General features: G+C 37.5%; 1 protein-coding gene across 2 annotated transcripts in view; it reads left to right on the forward strand.

Moving 5' to 3' along the window:
- The first annotated feature begins 14,591 nt into the window (after nucleotides 1-14,591).
- LOC103507390 overlaps nucleotides 14,592-17,221 on the forward strand; it is a 29,869-nt gene continuing 27,239 nt past the window's right edge. For both annotated transcript variants that reach the window (XM_026822260.1, XM_026822261.1), the window contains exons 1-2: nucleotides 14,592-14,705; nucleotides 16,577-16,704. In XM_026822260.1, coding sequence (XP_026678061.1) covers nucleotides 14,642-14,705; nucleotides 16,577-16,704 — 192 coding nt within the window. In that variant the 5' untranslated portion in view covers nucleotides 14,592-14,641. The remainder of the gene's footprint in view (nucleotides 14,706-16,576; nucleotides 16,705-17,221) is intronic.

A 17,221-nucleotide genomic window follows, 5' to 3' on the forward strand; every position in this document is an offset into this window, starting at 1 on the left:
GAAAACCGAGGGGCACGGGCACGCCCCCAATAATAAAATCAATTCTTCGGTCGCACAAATCAAAGAATCAATCTGACACTAGGTAGGAACGAAATCTCTGTTGAAATTGTCCACGTATAATTGACACAGGTCCAAATAGGGAACTAGTACAGTTATGGGGACTACATTGGAATAGACCGGATCTATCCGAGGTCTGTACACTATGAACTAGACGGATGGTATAGACTATAGAACTCTCTAAACGGCATACAGTGCATACATTAACAGTTTGGCAGGATATTCGGATATTAGGACCAAAAACTTCTGCCCAACGCCCAACCAGGAGTGGCGCAAAGCTCACTCGTGAATTTGAATCTTGAGATAAATCGAGGAAGAGTTCACTGGTAGGCATAAAACTCTCCAATCAAAATATTCTCTCACCATAATCAGTTTGATTTTCAGAGAGATTTCCCTTTTTCCTAGAAATTCACGTTCCGCAGTAATCAAGTATAGGATTCCACAGTATTTCCTGTCCGCCCAATAAAATTCTGGGAAAGCACTCGGAATCTTTGAAATTCAGTTTGGCTCATCCCTGGCTTCGGGCCCTGTAGATTTGTATAAGAACATCATAAAAGAGATAGCTACGTTTGAAGGAGTAGTAGGGGAAGAGTGAAAAACAAGACTACATTGGCTGCAAAAGTCCTACTTACTGGACCCCACACTCAGAAATGTCGGTAGCCAAAGTCCCTCATTTCAGGTGACTATGGAGAGATACCACTTCCCAGTGGCCTTGAATTGACGTTTGACGTACTGTACTGAGTGCCGTCCACCAAGCCTGTTGTGGAGAATGTATGTGATAATATCACAGTTGGCATGACGACAGCAACTTAACAAACTTTTGGCAGGACAGGCAGAAGCAGTACTCGTCATAGAATCTATCGAATTCACAATATCATAAGTACATGTGCAGATTGTGAGCTGCTGTTCTGTACCTCTACAATTGTCACAATTTTTCCCAATCTGGCCTCCACAGCTTGATAGTTGTTTAAATGCGTATTGCCTCTTTGAATTAGTCCAATACTTCGTGGGTTTCTGGTTCTGGCTTTTCTATTGCTAAAAAGCCGAACTTCTCTTTGTTAACTTCGACAGACACCCACCCATCCCTGAAGTTCCCATATTATAGCAATCTTTTACATATTTATATTATTTATCCTCATGTTCATTATAAAATCATTATAGGTACATTAGCTCTTAATGGTAGCGGGTTAGTGAAGTTACATGATGAACAACTATTTATAGATGTGCAAACTAGATCACACTTACACGTTCAGACAATTATTTTAATGATAAAGAGAACCCGTTTAATCGAACATCAGAGCTAAAATCTATGTTACAAAGTTTGGTCGCTTGTTTGCTAGTTGGTGAAGTTTTAGTAGTAGTCAATATGAAATGGTGTCTAGATTTCTACCTCTAATACAAGAATCTACTGACCACAGACTAAGTAGAAAGTACCAGGTATTGGTAGAATGAACTAAATCAGATTGGTCAATGATCATTCATTAGATCATTAATGAAATTTTTGAAATGTTCATCGTTAGAAGTGTTGAAATACCAGTTGGTAAATTAAATTTAATGTCCATTTCAAAGTTGAGAAAATCATTTTTTACCCGATTTTGCCCATAATGGTGAAACTTTCAAAAGGATTGAAATAATTTCAAGTTGATAATTTTATTCTGAAACTATGAATTTTATTCGCCATCATTGCCATCAAGTATGTGTCGTAATAAAACGTAGTAGGTGATCACTTGATCAGTATTCTGAAAGTTTCTAACGGTTTAAAAATAGTCGCACCACATTAGTACTTCGGTGTCACCCTTCCCACTCATTTCCCGCGGTGGCTCACAAACGATTTGTGTGTGTGTGTAACTGGTGACTCATATGACTGTTTTGTCCCCCCCTTCATTCCTCCCAATGTTTGTGCTGATGTCTTTCTAGTTCTGGAAAGTCCCCCTCGCGAATTTCGAATTTCAAGTATCGATGAGTGTGGTTCTGAAGTATGGCAGGTCGCGTGTTGAATAGTTCATGCTCGTTACTGGCGTTATCATTAGAGAATTATAAATCTTCTGTTTCGGTAGGACGTATTCTAAACAATCCAGGTATTCTATCACAGGGTTGAATAGTAGACACTTTAGATTAGACAGGGGAGCTAGCGTGTTTGTTGAACTTCGAGGGTGGTTGTGGTTACTTCACTCGCACTTTGTTTTGACATTTAATATCGTTCTTACCCTTTCGCATATGAGTCATCACTTCACAGTCTTCATACCGATGTTTAAATCTTTAAATCTATTGGTATTTGCTTGAACATAGTTTAAACCTTTAAACTAACTCTCTAAATTGACGAATGGGTAGTGGGTACATGTATATTGCGAATGGCCATCGTTGCCGTCCTTTTTATGAAATCTATGTACACGCACTTAAGATATTGGTTAGATAATTATGTTGGGTTGCATCGCATCTGTCGGATAGTTTTCGAAGGTGCACGAATTCCTCATTCCTCGTGAAAAGGTGGTTCTCGTCTCGTCTAGCTTGCATCACAATTCCTCGTTAAAAATCACACTAGGCAGAAGTGCCAAAAATTGTTCTGAGCATTTGAATCGGACAAAAAACTGATCTTACCGGTTAATATTTTTCCCCCCTAGCAGTACAATCCTGGCCGCATAAGTGAGGTATATTCCAATATTTCCCATGTGGCTTGATGACAAAATAAGCACCCTGTATGTACCTGTCATCAGTTCTATCTTTGCTTCCCGCGCACGTTCCTGTCATTGTCAGACGACCAGGTCTGACCTCGTGAAAAGGTGGTTCTCGTCTCGTCTAGCTTGCATCACAATTCCTCGTTAAAAATCACACTAGGCAGAAGTGCCAAAAATTGTTTTGAGCATTTGAATCGGACAAAAAACTGATCTTACCGGTTAATATTTATCCCCTTAGCAGTACAATCCTGGCCACATAAGTGAGGTATATTCTAATATTTCCTATGTGGCTTGATGACAAAATGAGCACCCTGTACCTGTCATCAGTTCTATCTTTGCTTCCCGCGCACGTTCCTGTCATTGTCAGACGGCCAGGTCTGAATTGGTAATATACCCATAGACTCAATAGAAATAGACTATAGAGAACCACATCACATAGGATCTACGTTTGTATAGAGTTTGATAAACAATGGAATCGCATCAGGTTGAACGGCGACCGTGGCCAAATATGGATCAATTGGAGGAACCTGCAGGTTGACGGTCGCAATGTGACATATGGATGTGACCTCATTGCCCAATGATGAAATTGTAGGATTTTAGCATTTTTAACCAATAAACATGCGTTGATAACACAGATTAGCTTCGATGTCCAAGTCCATTGATGAGATTTATTAGGTTTACAAAAACAATTTGTTGAGATTTAGGTCGACAAAAACAATTTTGTTGACAACAAAAAATTTATATCAAATATTGCCTTGGTCGATTGTTTTCCTATTAAATACGTCATGAAGTTTTCCTCGTGAAATATTCGTTCTTTTGTCTGCCTTTATGATTGTGCAATGTGCATCCAAATCTCAGCTCTCTAAGTGATGACTCATTTCTAGAAGACTCCATCTTCATTTACAGTAATACGCCTATTACCCAAATACCTATCACGGTCAGCGGTTAGGTACCTTTCAAGAATAAAAAGACAGTAGGTTGAGATTTAGGTCGACAAAAACAATTTTGTTGACAACAAAAAATTTATATCAAATATTGCCTTAGTCGATTGTTTTCCTATTAAATTCGTCATGAAGTTTTCCTCGTGAAATATTCGTTCTTTTGTCTGCCTTTATGATTGTGCAATGTGCATCCAAATCTCAGCTCTCTAAATGATGACTCATTTCTAGAAGACTCCATCTTCATTTACAGTAATACGCCTATTACCCAAATACCTATCACGGTCAGCGGTTAGGTACCTTTCAAGAATAAAAAGACAGTACATACTTCTTAAACTTTATGACGATGATATGAAGATAATAAGGACAAATAGTGATAACTGATAAGGCTAAGAACTGTAATCTATCGAGTACCTTGAAACCCTTTGTATTTGTATGTAAAAGTAACAATACGCCTAATAGGTGTATTTTTTTTTATATTTAAAGAGATTTTGTAATTAAGATGTACTCTACGGGATTACAAAGAATATATGACGATGATATGAAGATAATAAGGACAAATAGTGATAACTGATAAGGCTAAGAACTGTAATCTATCGAGTACCTTGAAACCCTTTCTAACTTCATGGATTAGGTTCTCACCTTCTCAAGTTTCTTTGTCATTTGAAACCTCATAATAACAATCAGCCTGACCACTTTAAGTACCTACATTTTATGATAGCTGACATCAATATGTCTCTTATCAATTGTTAATCTTGAGATTCTTTAGTGGACTTGATTGTCATATATTTGTATGTAAAAGTAACAATACGCCTAATAGGTGTATTTTTTTATATTTAAAGAGATTTTGTAATTAAGATGTACTCTACGGGATTACAAAGAATAGCCCTTTTATTGTATGATTCTTATTATCGTTTGCTAACAAAGTAGTTTCACACTGATCTGGCACGTAAGGAGGTGTAGGTTCAAGTCACCTCCATGGAAGAGGAAGAGAACCTTTTATTAATGAGCAACTTACCATCCCAGTACTACCTCGCCCATATCGTTCTAGATAACATCATCCAAGAGAGTATCTCTTACATACCTTTTTTGTTATAGTTTTGCAAATATCACAAGCTATCTGAGTAACTGCATCTAATAATATTGTAATAAGTACTTGTATCTTCCAATTCTTATACATAATTGCAAGGTACATGATAGGTCCTTGTAATAGGTTATACTCTGAGCAATATAAAAGTTGATGCATTGTGGTCAAGAGTGTTACAGAACTTACTTTCATCAGAAAGAACAGGAAACTTTGAAAGGAAAACTGATTTATTGAGAGCCGAGAAAACGTAGGCACTATTGCCAATCCAAGTGTTTTCCAATTAATTTTGAATGTTATATTTAATCTATTGCAAGCATTTAGCATCATATTTTGTTCTTCTCTACAGCAGTTTCATATGTACCTATAGGTTGTTGTGGATTTTTCATTATGCCATATTATACCTACTAGTAAAGAAGAAGGTAAGTAAACTATTACTTATGTATGATAGACACATCAGAACATCATATTGTACAAACGTACATAATGTGCTATAGAATTGTAGGTTTACAATGTTCCTATTTATGCAGATAGTACTCACACAGAACATCATATTGTACAAACGTACATAATGTGCTATAGAATTGTAGGTTTACAATGTTCCTATTTATGCAGATAGTACTCACATAAGAGTTTTAGTAGTAGTCAATATGAAATGGTGTCTAGATTTCTACCTCTAATACAAGAATCTACTGACCACAGACTAAGTAGAAAGTACCTGGTATTGGTAGAATGAACTAAATCAGATTGGTCAATGATCATTCATTAGATCATTAATGAAATTTTAGAAATGTTCATCGTTAGAAGTGTTGAAATACCAGTTGGTACTTAAATTAAATTTAATGTCCATTTCAACGTTGAGAAAATCATTTTTTTTTTTTTTTAGCCCTTTTATTGTATGATTCTTATTATCGTTTGCTAACAAAGTAGTTTCACACTGATCTGGCACGTAAGGAGGTGTAGGTTCAAGTCGCCTCCATGGAAGAGGAAGAGAACCTTTTATTAATGAGCAACTTACCATCCTAGTACTACCTCGCCCATATCGTTCTAGATAACATCATCCAAGAGAGTATCTCTTACATACCTTTTTTGTTATAGTTTTGCAAATATCACGAGCTATCTTAGTAACAGCTTCTAATAATATTGTAATAAGTACTTGTATCTTCCAATTCTTATAATTGCAAGGTACATGATAGGTCCTTGTAATAGGTTATACTCTGAGCAATATAAAAGTTGATGCATTGTGGTCAAGAGTGTTACAGAACTTACTTTCATCAGAAAGAACAGGAAACTTTGAAAGGAAAACTGATTTATTGAGAGCCTAGAAAACGTAGGCACTATTGCCAATCCAAGTGTTTTCCAATTAATGTCGAATGTTATATTTAATATGTTGCAAGCATTTAGCATCATATTTTGTTCTTCTCTACAGCAGTTTCATATGTACCTATAGGTTGTTGTGGATTATTCATTATGCCATATTATACTAGTAAAGAAGAAGGTAAGTAAATTATTACTTATGTATGGTAGACACATCAGAACATCATATTGTACAAACGTACATAATGTGCTATAGAATTGTAGGTTTACAATGTTCCTATTTATGCAGATAGTACTCACATAATACATAATAAGGTATTCAAATGAGACTTGCATGATGCACTGGCATGACAAAAGGAAGATGATTGAATGACGATTGTGAGGTTGTGGAAAAGTGAAAGTACATCAGGGTTTATAGAGGAAGTATTTCACACTCCGAGAGATAAGATAGTGAATTATCAATATTGTTGGTATACCGATATTACCAAGTACATCAGGGTTTATAGAGGAAGTATTTCACACTCCGAGAGATAAGATAGTGAATTATCATTATTGTTGGTATACCGATATTATTGAGTCTCATCGGAACAGTGTTCATTTGAACGCCAGCCATAGATCACATATCTTTGCAAAGTTTACACCCATAATTGGAAATATTGCTCGGTTCTGCAATTCTTCATGTATCTCTTGAATCTATGAAAATGCGAGAACTTATGTAAATGGCAGAGTAGCTCCTATAATGTTGAATGAGATTCTTGGATGTACTGATAATTCCAAGAGCCTTGGGGAGCTCTTTACTTTGAACCACCAAGGTGCAAGGTGAAAACCTTTTGGCATCTCGCAGTTGTTATTAAAAGTACATCGAAATCCGAGTTTTCACGTCTTGGGAGCTCCTATAATGTTGAATGAGATTCTTGGATGTACTGATAATTCCAAGAGCCTTGGGGAGCTCTTTACTTTGAACCACCAAGGTGAAAACCTTTTGGCATCTCGCAGTTGTTATTAACAGTACATCGAAATCCGAGTTTTCACGTCTTGTACCTATCCTTGTGTATCGCTGTATCCTGCCAGCATAGGACTGAAAAGTCCCTTTGCTTTGTCCCATCTTGTAGAAAGGATTCAGCGGCTCGAACCCGGGAGTGGCCGGGACCTTCTGGTGACTACTTTATCACAGAAACCAAACCACTATCCACTATCCACTGACCAAAGACTCCTGAGAGTAATCTACCTTGAACGTTTCTTTCGTTTCTGCTCAACAGGTACCAGGTACATGTGCTTAGGACGTTGAATACATTTATCATATTCTGTGATTTATTGAATTTTACAATTGTTTGAATGTACGATTCATGATTCGTGTCAGAACAGTTAGACTTACCATTGGGTGTGTTTATATTTTAATAGGTTCTATTAATAGTCATGTTCGTTTAGTGTTTCAAATGGAAACTTTGAAATACAATACAAGGACATCTTACACCTTGGAATCTTTGAATAGGTAGTAATTAATCCTTTTACTTCTGGAAATCATTCTGGACATTTTTCCACTTTCCAAGTCTGCTCGTATTCAGAAATCCAACATTTACTTCAACATCGAGCTAGTATTGACCTTGAGTTTTAATAAATGTGTCGCATGGGTGTCCCAGTACTAAAACAAACAAGTAGTGCCTATTTGGTATTGAACATGGGTGTACTGTAAACTTTTAACTTCTGGGTTTGTTAACTGGTGAAGTGGTTAGGTGGCATTCTCCAACATATTAATTAGTCGATTTCCATGCGTCTCGCTGGATGGAAGTTATTACTATCTTGATCATAATTGCTGATTAATCACTAGGGTAGTAGTGGTAGCACCCATCTGGTTGAGCAAGGTAGGATGATGTACTAGCAGCTAATGTGCTCGGTACTATCTTGATCATAATTGCTGATTAATCACTAGGGTAGTAGTGGTAGCACCCATCTGGTTGAGCAAGGTAGGATGATGTACTAGCAGTAGCAGCTAATGTGCTCTAAGACTAGTTTTGCCTGGTCTTGCGTCAAGGCCGTTCGTTATCTCACATAGAAACTCGTTTTGTATTCAGCTGGTGTAATGATAAATGGCATTTAGGTACTTCTTGATATTTAATTCGTGTTTTGTCTTTGAGAACCAGGGCCCACGTTGGGAGGAAGGGAAATCATGAAGGACTGGGACCATGTTTTTTCAACCCTCGAAAGATCCGAGATAGAGCATAAGTAGACTCATGTGGTCTGTGTCGTAACATGCCCATCGCGCAGTATGTCCCTCATCAGATGGGTGAGAACAGAGACAATACTTCCCATCTAGGTGCTGGGTCAACACAGGAGCACCAGAAAGTATCAGAGTAACCCGTTGAAATATTTGCGATCAAATACGAGTGCAAACTCTTTCTTGATGGTGGGTATCGCACCCGGAACCTTCTGCATGGAAAGTAAGCGCGTTGGCTAAACTTGCCTTGTGACAAAATCTCGTGAGAACAGAGACAATACTTCCCATCTAGGTGCTGGGTCAACACAGGAGCACCAGAAAGTATCAGAGTAACCCGTTGAAATATTTGCAATCAAATACGCGTGCAAACTCTTTCTCGATGGTGGATATCGCACCCGGAACCTTCTGCATGTAAAGTAAGCGCGTTACCACTTGGCTAAACTTGCCTTGTGACAAAATCTTATGACAAATTTCACTTTCTTGGTCTCTATTTATTTCACTATTTTCTTTGGCTATTGCTTCCCCTTGCAACCAGTCCTGTCCACTGAAACTTCTTATCAGTAATGCGATGTCCTCTCTAGTTTACTCTTTCTTCTCATAAAAAAAACTTTCTTGGTCTCTATTTATTTCACTATTTTCTTTGGCTATTGCTTCCCCTTGCAACCAGTCCTGTCCACTGAAACTTCTTATCAGTGATGCGATGTTCTCTCTAGTTTACTCTCTTTCTTCTCATAAAAAACCCCATCAATGTTCTCCAAGAACTCTCTTACACAATCTTATCAGCTTTTTACAACATCCTTCCAATTCCGCCGTGAATATGCAGTTTTTTTGTCCGTCATTTAGCGTAGAAGTTTGATACGTTTAGATGGTCGTAAACCCTACCTAAAATGCTAACTTTTGGCATTCATGTGAAGGCTCCCCTTACATAAGCGTATCAACCTTTCAACGCATCTCTCATTACTTATCTTCCTAAATAATGCTAAAATTTGACATTCTTGAAGGCATAAGGTTTAGTGAAAGTGATTTGATTTGTAAATGCCATAGGAATAGCTTCTGTTTTCATTAGGATTCTTACGCATCTCTCATTACTTATCTTCCTAAATAATGCTAAAATTTGACATTCTTGAAGGCATAAGGTTTAGTGAAAGTGATTTGATTTGTGTATGCCATAGGAATAGCTTCTGTTTTTATTAGGATTCTATTGAACATATTCCAGTATTCCTTTTACTCTTGATTTGGATCTAGATGTCCTGTCACTTGTGTATTTGAACCTCTTGCCCCCCTGTCAGCCCTGTCGAAACCTTCAATGACAAATAAGCACTTATGTACCTGTTTGATTGATCCTACAATTCCGTCATCGTTTTTCATTTAACAATAATCATCCATTTGTTCAAATCCCAAAAAACCTGTTCCGTGTACAAATTCAATTCTCTATAATATATGACAAAGAATAGCCCTTTTTCTACTGCACAACGAATGCTACGATTGTATGATTCTTATTATCGTTTGCTAACAAAGTAGTTTCACACTGATCTGGCACGTAAGGAGGTGTAGGTTCAAGTCGCCTCCATGGAAGAGGAAGAGAACCTTTTATTAATGAGCAACTTACCATCCTAGTACTACCTCGCCCATATCGTTCTAGATAACATCATCCAAGAGAGTATCTCTTACATACCTTTTTTGTTATAGTTTTGCAAATATCACGAGCTATCTTAGTAACAGCTTCTAATAATATTGTAATAAGTACTTGTATCTTCCAATTCTTATAATTGCAAGGTACATGATAGGTCCTTGTAATAGGTTATACTCTGAGCAATATAAAAGTTGATGCATTGTGGTCAAGAGTGTTACAGAACTTACTTTCATCAGAAAGAACAGGAAACTTTGAAAGGAAAACTGATTTATTGAGAGCCTAGAAAACGTAGGCACTATTGCCAATCCAAGTGTTTTCCAATTAATGTCGAATGTTATATTTAATATGTTGCAAGCATTTAGCATCATATTTTGTTCTTCTCTACAGCAGTTTCATATGTACCTATAGGTTGTTGTGGATTATTCATTATGCCATATTATACTAGTAAAGAAGAAGGTAAGTAAATTATTACTTATGTATGGTAGACACATCAGAACATCATATTGTACAAACGTACATAATGTGCTATAGAATTGTAGGTTTACAATGTTCCTATTTATGCAGATAGTACTCACATAATACATAATAAGGTATTCAAATGAGACTTGCATGATGCACTGGCATGACAAAAGGAAGATGATTGAATGACGATTGTGAGGTTGTGGAAAAGTGAAAGTACATCAGGGTTTATAGAGGAAGTATTTCACACTCCGAGAGATAAGATAGTGAATTATCATTATTGTTGGTATACCGATATTATTCCGATATTACCGAGTCTCATCGGAACAGTGTTCATTTGAACGCCAGCCATAGATCACATATCTTTGCAAGTTTACACCCATAATTGGAAATATTACTCGGTTCTGCAATTCTTCATGTATCTCTTGAATCTATGAAAATGCGAGAAATTATGTAAATGGCAGAGGCCTCATCACCTCACCAAGGATACTGTTTGCATCGTGAAAATTTTACTTCCCAGTTATTATTTTCATGAATGTATTATATTCGGCTCGTTGTAATGAGAGACCTTCTTAAATTGCATGAACATTGTTCGTGAGTAGAGGAGTACATTGAAAGACACGAAACACTTTGGCTTTTAGAAGGTTCAAAGCATAATTGGAGGATTTTGAAGTGATGACAACTGTTGGTAAGAGCAAGATAATCACTTGAAACTCTTGAGAGCTTGTGGTTTAAACCTCAGGTGTGGAGTCTTATGGTAACTTTTTGTTTGGGACATACACATACCCAAAGTTCATGTCCACATGAGACTATAGATCTGGGGATTAGGACACTCCAGATCTAAGGTTAGGACACTCCGGTGGTGTACTAGGGTCCTCGTGGTTGTACTAAAGTATTTTTAGGACCTTAATTTTAGCGTGTTGAATTCAAAGAAAGAATTTGAAGTCTATTAAGACCCTGGTAAAGGGACCTCTCATTTTCCTCCTAACAGTACCTATAAATGATGTCTATTCTATTTTACACAGGTTGTAACTTATGTCTCACCCTATGCTCTGGCTAATGGCTATACTATAGAGTAGGTAGGTAATATGTTCCATACCTACCATGTTGATGATCTTGACACGCTGTCTGCTATATTGAATCATTAACATTGCTACATGTAGAACCCCATTCACCTTGATTTTTAAACGTACTGAATTTCCCATTGACTGCAAGTTTGGCAATGATAGCAAAACAAAAGAATTGGCATAATTGAACTGGGCATAATTGAACTATTATTAAACTTTTAAGAACCAACACTCTACTGACCACAATTATTCGTATCATTTCGTACATATTATGTATTGACTTTCAGACATTAAACTACTTTTGGCTCAGGTACTTTGGTATTACTAGTACGTTTCGTCGGTTTTACTTTTACTGAGATATGTAAATGAGTAACCCTACTGTTTCTTATTAGAGTACTAGAGCAGTTCTTGATTTCTATATTTTTCTTACTTCACTTGTTTTACTGAAAAAAGTTGAACTATGTGGATTCTTACCTTGTTATTATTAATTGAGGTTTATATGTAGATTTATCTATGCATATTGAATCAAGCCTTAGTCATAGGTATATCTAATATTGCTTATGCCAGGACGTAAGGTTTCACAAACCGACTGCATGTTGTGTCTTAATGACTGGAAATTAATTAGACTGGAGATATCTGATATCTGAGAAGGTTTCTATTCCAATGTCATCAGCATATCAACCCCACAAGACTTTGGAAACTCTCTCAGACCAAAGTGAACTCAAAGACCAGAGTGACCACGCAACTTGTGCTGTTTTGCTGATTCTGTCTGCTCTCTAAGTCCTGTGTAGATCTGTAAATTTGACTTTCGAAATCTTTTTTTTTTCTAAGGCTTTATGGCAGGATTCTCACACAGTGAGCTCTTCCACCCAACCAAAGATAGGATAGTAAACAGGGGAAAGGAGAAGATGAAGAGATAGAAGGCGAAAATGAAGAGATATATTTTAATTTTTCTCAGTAGGGGTACTATGGAATCTGTAATATCCCTGATGGGTATTCGTATTATTTCGTACATATTATGTATTGACTTTCAGACATTAAACTACTTTTGGCTCAGGTACTTTGGTATTACTAGTACGTTTTGTCAGTTTTACTTTTATTGAGATATGTAAATGAGTAACCCTACTGTTTCTTATTAGAGTACTAGAACTACTAGAGCAGTTCTTGATTTCTATATTTTTCTTACTTCACTTGTTTTTAAAAAAAAAAGTTGAACTATGTGGATTCTTACCTTGTTATTATTAATTGAGGTTTATTTAATATAGATTTATCTATGCATATTGAATCAAGCCTTAGTCATAGGTATCTAATATTACTTATGCCAGGACGTAAGGTTTCACAAACCGACTGCATGTTGTGTCTTAATGACTGGAAATTAATTAGACTGGAGATATCTAATATCTGAGAAGGTTTCTATTCCAATGTCATCAGCATATCAACCCCACGAGACTTTGGAAACTCTCTCAGACCAAAGTGAACTCAAAGACCAGAGTGACCACGCAACTTGTGCTGTTTTGCTAATTCTGTCTGCTCTCTAAGTCCTGTGTGTAGATCTGTAAATTTGACTTTCGAAATCTTTTTTTTTCTAAGGCTTTATGGCAGGATTCTCACACAGTGAGCTCTTCCACCCAACCAAAGATAGGATAGAAAGGGGAAAAGGAGAAGATGAAGAGATAGAAGGCGAAAATGAAGAGATAGTGTTATTTTAATTTTTCTCAGTAGGGGCACTATGGAATCTGTAATATCCCTGATGGAATGGCACAATTTCTTTGGTGACGGTGACTCTTCTTCTTCTTCTTCTTCTTCTTCTTCTTCTTCTTCTTCTTCTTCTTCTTCTTCTTCTTCTTCGCCTCTTATCCCACTCAGGTGGGGTCGGCATTTCGCGTCAGTCTCTTCCAGTCCGTTCTGTTATGCACCTCATTACCGGACAGCCCCTTCTCACGCAGATCTTCATATACATAATTTTCATCTTTTTTTTTTTTTTTTTTTTTTTAATATGAGTGTTTCACCGCTGCTTTTTGTAGCAATGAAACAACAGCTACATTAGACTCATGTGGTCTGTGTCGTAGCATGCCCATCCCGTAGTATGCCTCTCATCAGATGGACGAGAAAGGACACAATACTTCCCATTTAGGTGCTGGGTCAACACAACACCAGAAAGTAACCCGTTGAAATATTTGCAATCGAGAAACGAGTACAAATTTTGTCGATGGTGGGGTTGGAATCCAAACCTTCTGCATAGTAGGTAGTAGCGATATTTCATGCTTAGCACATTGCATATTCAATTGAATGTTCAGGCATGATTTCACTTATATCCGTACAATCATGTTAGTGCGACATATCTCCAAAAAGGGGGAAACGGGACCCCGATCTGCCTTGTTCTTAAGCCGGCCACTCACTATCAAGTAGACCTGACAGGCGGACCTGTTTAGCCGTACCTGTCAGGTCTTAAATCTCTTCGAGCCTGATCACCCTGTATTCTGACTACTTATCTTAACTATCTATGTAGTTCCACATCAACGTCCTCCGTGATAGCAAGTACCAAGTTCTCATCTCATCAGGTCATTATAATGTTGACATAAGTATGGTGACCTTGGTATCCTTTAATCTTATCATGGCTTCCTTATATCCTCTTATCATCCTGGCCTATACCTAGTCACCTAATCACTTCACTTTCCCCTATACTGACCTGACCACTGATCCTTCTAATAGTCCGATCTTACCTACATTTAGAACCTACGTAGAGACATGTGTTTTAGGACTAGGTATTAGAATTTGTCGAGAAATTGAGTGCTCTTCGTGACAACTTACACAAGTGGTTAATAGACTGGTCTAGGAGATTTTGAGTTCGATTCCCGGCAGGGTTTAAAAAAATAATAATAATAAATAATAATAATACGAGGATGACCCCTGAAATATTCTCTACTCTCTACCACCCGAATTTTGGAGATCCACTACCATGTGGTCCTATTCTTGAGTACTTAGATATAAGTAGGTAAAATTCTTTGCTTCGGTCGGGAATGTTGAGATTCGACCCCGCACCCTCCTTTTCACTTGACAGCCCCTCTGCTCTTTGTATAGGTATGTATTCGGAGAAGGATTTCAGAATGCTTTTCCGCCCAACCCCTGTCTTAATGACTTCTCTTTGTTGTTACAGAGTTATGGCATTCACTACAAAAAGGAGCAGGAGATAGAAATGATCACCTATGTAGACTTTGTAGATTATGACGGTCCTGCCTACCGAGCCGGGATGAGAGAAGGTAAGAATAACAAAGCAGATACTTTATGATTTAAAAGTGCCTTTGAAAGTATGAAACTGTGCATTAGTGACGTAAAATTGTTGCTTCGTGGGATAAAACTAATTCCAAGGCAAGTCTAGCCAGCCTAGTTAGCTTGGTTGGTAGCGCGTCTGCCTTGTAAGCGCTAGGCCGCGGGTTCGAATCCCGCCCAAGGAGGATTTTATCCTGATGGGATAATGTTCTTTCTCGGAACGGCTGGCTTTCTCCTATCCTGTCTTCCTTCTCTCTTCGATTTTGGGACGATAAGACCTTAGCAGTTACGGTTCCTTCTGTCAAACCTTCTAAAAAATAATAATAAAAAATAAAGTCGATATAATATAAAGGACACGTCCATCTAAATATCAAAATCGGCCTACGGATAGAATAAAGTCAGCTGTTTGCATTCACTTGCTTATCATCGTCTTAATCCTGATGGGATAATGTTCTTTCTCGGAACGGCTGGCTTTCTCCTATCCTGTCTTCCTTCTCTCTTCGATTTTGGGACGATAAGACCTAAGCAGTTACAGTTCCCTCTGTCAAAAGAAGTGCCTTTGAAAGGATGAAACTGTGCATTAGTGACGTAAAATTGTTGTTAAATGGGATAAAACTAATTCAAAGTCAAGTCGATATAATAAAAAAGAAGGACGATATAAAAAGGACACGTCCATCGAAAGTAAATATCAAAATCGTCCCACGGATGGAATAAAGTCAGCTGTTTGCATTCACTTGCTTATCATCGTCTAATTTTTTTTTATAATGTGGACTGTGGAGATAAGAGGTTATGATGGTAAATGATGTAATACATAAAGTAGACCAGACCATATTTGAGTCCAATGAATGGTGGGCAGAAATCATAACATACAATATGATGCTATTATGTATGGTAATTGTATAATGTTATCATTGGAGAGATAAGTAGCCACTCTCTTGTCCATATGATCATGCTAATATTTCTTGATGCCATATTGATAATGCTAATACTGTGTTGAATGTTGTTGAAACGCCTCTCTTCTTAAACAAAATACCTAAAAAGTTCTCCTACAATCTACATTTTTTTCCAATCAATAAGGGAAATTCAGAAATTTCCCTCTTTGGTCCCATGGACAATCTTCATATCCCAATGAATCAATGACATTGATTAATGTTGGATGAGGTTATTGTGAGAAACGAACATTCTGCGTTCAGGATAAAATCCGCCCCTGGCGGGAATCGAACCCGCGGCCCAGCGCTTACAAGGCAGACACGCTACCAAGCAAGCTAATAAGGCTGGCGAAATTCACCCTAATGCAAACGAACATATTGAATCTATTGTATTGGGTAATTGTATAATGTTATCATTGGAGAGATAAGTAGCCACTCTCTTGTCCATATGATCATGCTAATATTTCTTGATGCCATATTGATGATAATGCTAAATACTGTGTTGAATGTTGTTGAAACGCCTCTCTTCTTAAACAAAATACCTAAAAAGTTCTCCTGCAATCTATATTTTTTCCAATCAAAAAGGGAGATTCAGAAATTTCCCTCTTTGGTCCCATGGACAATCTTCTTTTTCCAATGGATCACTGACGTTTAGTAATGTTGGATGAGGTTATTCTGAGAAACGAACATTCTGCATTCAGGATAAAATCCGCCCCGGGTGGGAATCGAAGCCGCGGTCTAGTGCTTACCAGGCAGACACGCTACCAAGCAAGCTAATAAGGCTGGCGAAATTCACCCTACCCTAATGCAAACGAACATATTTAATCTATTGTATTCTATATACCCATTTATAAATAGATAGTATGTATTACCTACATAAATAAACATTCCCTACTACATAATAACTATTTATGTTTCCTTGGACTGTTCAGGTGACGTCATACTCTCTATCAACGGGGTAGACATGGAGAAGGCGGATCACAAAACTCTAGTCAACTTTATCAAGAACTGTGATTCTCGAATGAGAATGGTTGTGCTGTTTGAAGACTGCGTCAGGAAGGTGAGTGAAAATGTCCCGTCTTTGGTTAGGTGGAAGAGCAATCCTGCCACAAAGCCTGCGTCAGAAAGAATCCTGCCAAATTAAAGTTAAAAAAAATCTCCCGGACCCCCCTCGACAAAATATACGGTCCTGTTGCCAGAATCAGACTAAAAAGTCCAAGTCCCTTTAGTGTTCAACAATCAACATACTTACATGCCAATTTAATCAAAACACGACAAACCGTTCTAGAGTCATGGTGAGATAAACATACAGTCAAACTAGAGTACTAAAGGAAATATCGTCCTTGTATTTTTTCCGCACATGGAGTGAAAATTTCTTCGCGGAATTCTACCTACATACACCTCACCTGTTGAAACTTTGTTAAGGAAAAGAAAAATTCCACCTCAATTAAAACCACGCAAGCGATAATATTCGTTTCACAATCCATCTATCACTTCTTATCAACTCCTTATCACTACTTCTTATCGTTATCACTGGTTCTTATCACAGGTGGAGTTAAAACCAACCTCAGTGGTGT

This window comes from Diaphorina citri, unplaced genomic scaffold, assembly GCF_000475195.1.
Source record: "Diaphorina citri unplaced genomic scaffold, Diaci psyllid genome assembly version 1.1 scaffold310, whole genome shotgun sequence".
In the NCBI taxonomy this organism is placed as follows: domain Eukaryota; kingdom Metazoa; phylum Arthropoda; class Insecta; order Hemiptera; family Psyllidae; genus Diaphorina; species Diaphorina citri.